At 36.6% G+C, this 5,585-nt stretch overlaps 1 protein-coding gene across 1 annotated transcript in view; it reads right to left on the bottom strand.

The window, feature by feature from the left end:
• Nucleotides 1–957: 957 nt before the first annotated feature.
• The window catches only part of LOC110467470, a 19,469-nt gene continuing 14,841 nt past the window's right edge, over nt 958–5,585 (bottom strand). The window contains exons 2-3 of the mRNA XM_021524659.1: nt 2,719–2,819; nt 958–1,992 (exon numbers count right to left, since the gene is read on the bottom strand). Coding sequence (XP_021380334.1) covers nt 1,226–1,992; nt 2,719–2,819 — 868 coding nt within the window. The 3' untranslated portion in view covers nt 958–1,225. The remainder of the gene's footprint in view (nt 1,993–2,718; nt 2,820–5,585) is intronic.

The following is a 5,585-nucleotide window of genomic DNA, read 5'->3' as shown; positions in this document are numbered from 1 at the left end:
ACACACACACACACACACACACACACACACACACACACACATACACACACACACACACACATACATACAAAACATACAAAACAAAACATACAATACATACATACATAAATAAATTCACACAGATACACACATAAATGTGTATATTTTCCAAATAAAAATACGTAGTGGAATTATGATTATACAAAACGCTCACTTTTCATTATAAATTCTTAAGGGTACAGGCAAAATAATTTTCTCGTTTTCTTGTACAGTAAGGTATGGACTTTTCTTTGTGGTCTCGACTGTCCATAACCATGTTAATTTGAGGTCGATGTGTATGATGTACCTCTTTACAGCAAGTGACGGAGAAATGATCTACATGAACCGGATATGATTTAACTTTACATAAGTTATCATTTCATAGGATTCATTTCGGTTACTAATTACCCAAAAACATGTTTGTTACATGTGACATGTCCGAAAAATTTAGAGAAGGTAGGTAATATTTTTATTTTTTTTCCCCATTTGTTTTTATAAGTTTTATATAGGAGAGTAATATTGGCTTTAACAGTGCTCTTTGAAAATTGACAAAAGGTCAGGGAAGGCATACAAAATAGGGTAGGTAAATATAGGTTTAACGGAATCAAACAACCTTTTTTATTCGGCCTTATAAGGGGATTAACATGTTGACGATAGAGGTAACCTCATTTTATGCATTGTTCACGTCGTATAATTGTCGTTTCATGCATTCTTGGACCCCCCGCCTCTAATGTTAAACAGTACAGATCCAACATGTTCTTTCAGGGTTACAAATAGGAAAGGTTAATCAGAAGATTTAATTCATTTTTAAATGAGGTGAACAAAACATAACAAATGTCCAAGAGTGCATGTCCAAAGGCAATATATAGGAAATAATATCAATATTACGACCAGGGGATTGTTGATTTGATGATTTCATAACAGGAAACAATCTCCTTTTTCCAATAACTTTATTTTGAATACAAATTGATTCACACATCACTTGTCAGAACAATATATCTGACAATGAAAAAGCATCAGAATCAGAACAGTTCTGGTACTTGTAAAGTAATGTTTTCCCGTGAACGGATTATATTTGTCAATAATTGAGAGTTGTTTGAGATGTCAACTTGCTTAAAATGGAACTTTCAGGAATTTGCTTTTCATAAGTTTTTTCTTAAGTAATGCAACAATACATTAGTTTACCCATGAGATGAAGGCAAACATGCTACTTATCCTCTGCGATATCTTCAAAAAAATGCATCGTCATCTGGACGCATGTGTCATTATTTTTCAAAACTCGGAAGTTAAGACCATCTCCAGTTTCCCAAGATATTATCTTTAGAGTGTCACCGACACTCGATTCCTTACGGAAAGACATCTCAAGTTCCTTCACACCATTTTCAAGCGAACTATCCGTGATATTTTTATATCTATTTTGCAACAACCCAAACCTGCACGCGTCCGAACAGTATGGAACATAATTTGCCCAGTTTGTATGTGAATATGCGTCACAGTCACGTGGGTTAACAATGACGTCATGTTGATAACACTGGTCGACGTCTACATCCGGTAAATCTTTCATGATCAACGCACTTCCATCAACTGCAGAGTCGTTTGCATATTTCTGTCGCCACCAATCCGGAAATGACGTAGGCTTTCTGGTGGCGGGGTCAACCAAGATAGATTGTAACTTACACACGGCGTAGGGATTCGAATGTGTATGCGCCAACGTACTTGTTGTCAAGATGGATGTGCGTCCTATGTAGTCAAGTTTGACGGTGACAGACAAAGGAAACTTCGGCGTAAAGTCGTCGTATAATGGTCGTTTAATGGAAAGGTTTGTCGTAGCCGTGAACATTAGGTTGTCCTGTAATATCTTATAGATGTCGGCGAATGACTCATTCGGTCGCTCGGCGTTTGGAAGGGGCCAGAATGCGAAGACGCGTGCGGACTCGAACAGCTGAAACAGGTTCCACGGGCTGACTTTTGATCCTGTAAAATAGAGATTTTAAATGAGACGAAATGCTTGAGTTAACACCTTCGTGTGATAAAAACAGGCGCAACCAACTTTTTTTATGCAATATTGAATATATTGGACCCTGGGATCCACCACTCTTAAATACGTGTATTTCCTTTCATTGGTTTTGAAGTGTTGTTTTTTTTAATTATCCATAAAAAAAATCATTTAATCCTCAAGGATAATTCAATCTTTAAAAAATGCTCTCTCTCTCTCTCTCTCGCCTATCTGAAACAATTGGGTATGCACTGTTCGTCTATTTAATATCGATTTCTTTTCTCATTATAAAGAGATTCTCTCAATAAATCCAGGTGAAAATCACTTTTTGCGTACTGCCGGAATAGCCTTTCAAAGATTTACCCATATCTTCCTTAATTAAGTGCCCGTAATACAGGGACCATTTTCCTTTTATCAGGTTTAAATGGCTTCACCCACACTAAAGCATTGCTCTTGGCATAGGGATACTCCACACTTTTCTTCTTAAGTCCATTTAACCTTTCTTGACTATTAGTGTTTTAAGTGATATCTGACAAACGAACGCCATCATCAGCGAAAACGTGATTGATTTCGAACTATTAACCTTTTGTTCAATTACCACATTTTACAGGTGCATCACGTGATGTGTCTTACGTTCATCCGTTCACCTTCACCGTTACCAGGAATTGGGGCTGTTGTCTAAAGGTAGATAATGGATGCCTTACCTCTTGCCTCAAACGCCTCGTACGGCAGACCCCCGGGAATGTTGACACGAACAGAGGTAGGTGACAGGAATTCACGCTGGTAGTTCAGTTGTCGAGCAATCCTATCAAAAAACAAATTGATATTAAGGAAATTTAAGGATACTTTCTCATTTAATTAAATCGAACAAGTGTCTCATACCGCTAAACTTTAGTTTATAGATGTTATAAATAAGAAATCTTATAAATGGGGAGAACAAGACAGGTTGGGCCACGGACCCCCGGGAATGTTAACCAGAACAGAGGTAGGTGACAGGAATTCACGCTGGTAGTTCAGTTGACGGGCACTCCTATCAGAAGACAAATGAAGATTAATGACGGTTTCCAATCAAGTCACATACCAAGAATCTCGTACAACTAGTTTAAACACTCTTCGATAATTTCTTAAATTTCACCATTTAAATACGATTTAGTATTTCTAACGAGATGATGGCATTAGGCATTGGGATTCCTGGGGGGGGGGGGGGGGGGGGGGGGAGCACCACTAACCTTTTCGATAACCTTTATCGAAAAGGTTAGCGGTGCAATTATCCAACAGCTCTTGTTCTTGTTGACTGTTTCTTTCCTTTAGTTTGCACAAGTGTCTCATTGGCTTCTTCTTTGCTGCTTTTCTGACATAGATGTCTTGGAATGTTTGTTAGTTACCGAGTCATGATGTTTTCTTTATATTAATATAGTTGGCTTCCTATTTCGTCTGAAAACGAAAATGATATGTAGAATTATATAAAGGTTCACATGGCGTATGGTATTTAGATGACAAGTAGAATTCAGTAGACAAATGACCAGCACATCGCACCTACATATGGGCGCTAACGATGATTAATAGAGAATCAACAAGTCATTCGATTTATTATTTGGACTTAGATGTAGGAAAGAGTATGTCCCTTCCCCTCGTTCTTGCTACTAACTACGTGTGTTGTGGAGCTTTAAATTATATAGGTTTCATCTTTTATGCGTATTAGGGGGCCCCGGGGCATCTTTTCGTGATTGTTATTTTGGTGTAAAGAGGAAGAGGATCAATACTCCAGTATTTTACAGTGTACTTCTTTTTTTTCTGGGATCTTTACCAACTTGATTTCTTCATCATATTTTAAAGAGTGTCGAGGAAGGTGATAACACCACTTATTCTTGTTTCACGTTTGGATTTTATGCTGTTGGCAAAATGTATGGTGTTGATATCTTGTATGTCATCAACATATTGTATCATAAGTTTAGCTTGTACGCTTTTGTTTTCTGTTTCATTAACAATAAAAGACACTGGACTGCCCTAAGCTGGAATTATTGTTGTTGAAAACGGTATCAGAAAAAATAAATAAAGGGGGTTAGAGACAATATTTTTGGAAACTGAATGATTTATCTAAAAATGTATGTCTTTACTCCAAGGCCTTTCTTACTCTACAGCATTGAATGATTACAAGATGCAACTTAATGTGAAATTTGTTTTTTTGTCGTGTATTAGCCGTGAAGGTGGATGTTATCTCCGACAGATCAGTTCATGATATTCAGGATTTAATCGCTAGTATTTGTACAAAATAGATAGGGATAACTGCTAGAAATGTTTTATATTTGGTGTAAAACACGCCAAAATCGGCATTTTGACCATTAGTAGCTGTATAATTCACCCCGGAGAATTAACACTTAAAGCTGACGAACTGAAACTCCAACCATAAGTAGTCCAAGTTATTCTGAAAAAAACCCCGATATATTTGGTTTTTCGATATCTTTCAAAGAACGACCCTGAGAGGGTTTTGAAAATGGGGTGTATTTCTGGGGTTTCGTGGAATTTTCCAGAAGCTCCGATTTCCCCGTAGTCCAGCGCCAATTTGGGTACCCCCTCTAGGCTAGAATTGAGATAAGAGCTTGTTGCGCATGCGTTTAATACGAAGAAATGTTTTAGCCGCTTATCCGGTTCAACTTGCAGCGGTAAGTTGGATGGAATTTTGACTAGTGCCAGTAATTTCTACCATTGAACACAATCATGTATGTAAGATATGACCAAGCGTTTAAAATCTCTAGCAAAATCCCGTAGGCCTATACATGTCTGTTGACGTTGCGGAACAGTTCGCGTTTTTTCAATATTTCCTTTCGTTATTTTTTGTTTCTACCTTTAAATAAATTAAGATTTCGGTGTGTGAAGCCTGTTCAGTGTTTGTGGTAATCTCTCATTTGTGATCATTTGTTTACGTCTAAAAATAGCCACGATAATCCCCAGCTTGAGGAGACATCACTACACGCACGACTAGCATATTACCTGAGCATTTATTACAATGACTGTAATGAGTCATTATCAGAAATTGTCACATTTTTTGGAAAAGGAAAACTCGAAACGAAGTCCTGTGCTGTTACTGCATTTTTTTCATTTACAGTATAAACACATCAAATGAATTTTAATAAACATTTAAAGTGTTATTTCCTAAAAATTGTTGACAATGTTGTTTTGGTAGCCTAGGTATAACTAAAAAATACCACACATATTTACAAAAGTTCCATCCTGTTACCAATACCATTAAAGATTTAAACAAGAAAAATGAAAAAAAAAAAAAATAGATTAACTTATTCTTGTGATAAAATATCAATTCTAATTAATTTCACATATTATTGTTTCAAAAGCACTGGTCGAACGGCACTACAGATCCCGGAAATAGGGATCACCGAAGCGAGAGCTAAATAAATCATGTTGTTGTACACCTCCAGTCGAGGTAAATTGGATTATTTTAATCATTACCCATGTTGTATAATTAGTCAAAACGGAATTATTTTTGCAACTTTTCAACCCGATAAACTGTAATATATATTTATATTCACTTCTTAATCTTACATAATCGATCATT

Source organism: Mizuhopecten yessoensis, unplaced genomic scaffold (assembly GCF_002113885.1).
Source record: "Mizuhopecten yessoensis strain PY_sf001 unplaced genomic scaffold, ASM211388v2 scaffold11173, whole genome shotgun sequence".
Classification (NCBI taxonomy): Eukaryota; Metazoa; Mollusca; class Bivalvia; order Pectinida; family Pectinidae; genus Mizuhopecten; species Mizuhopecten yessoensis.
Note: the sequence above shows the minus strand (reverse complement) of the source record. Positions and strands in the feature narration are given on the sequence as shown.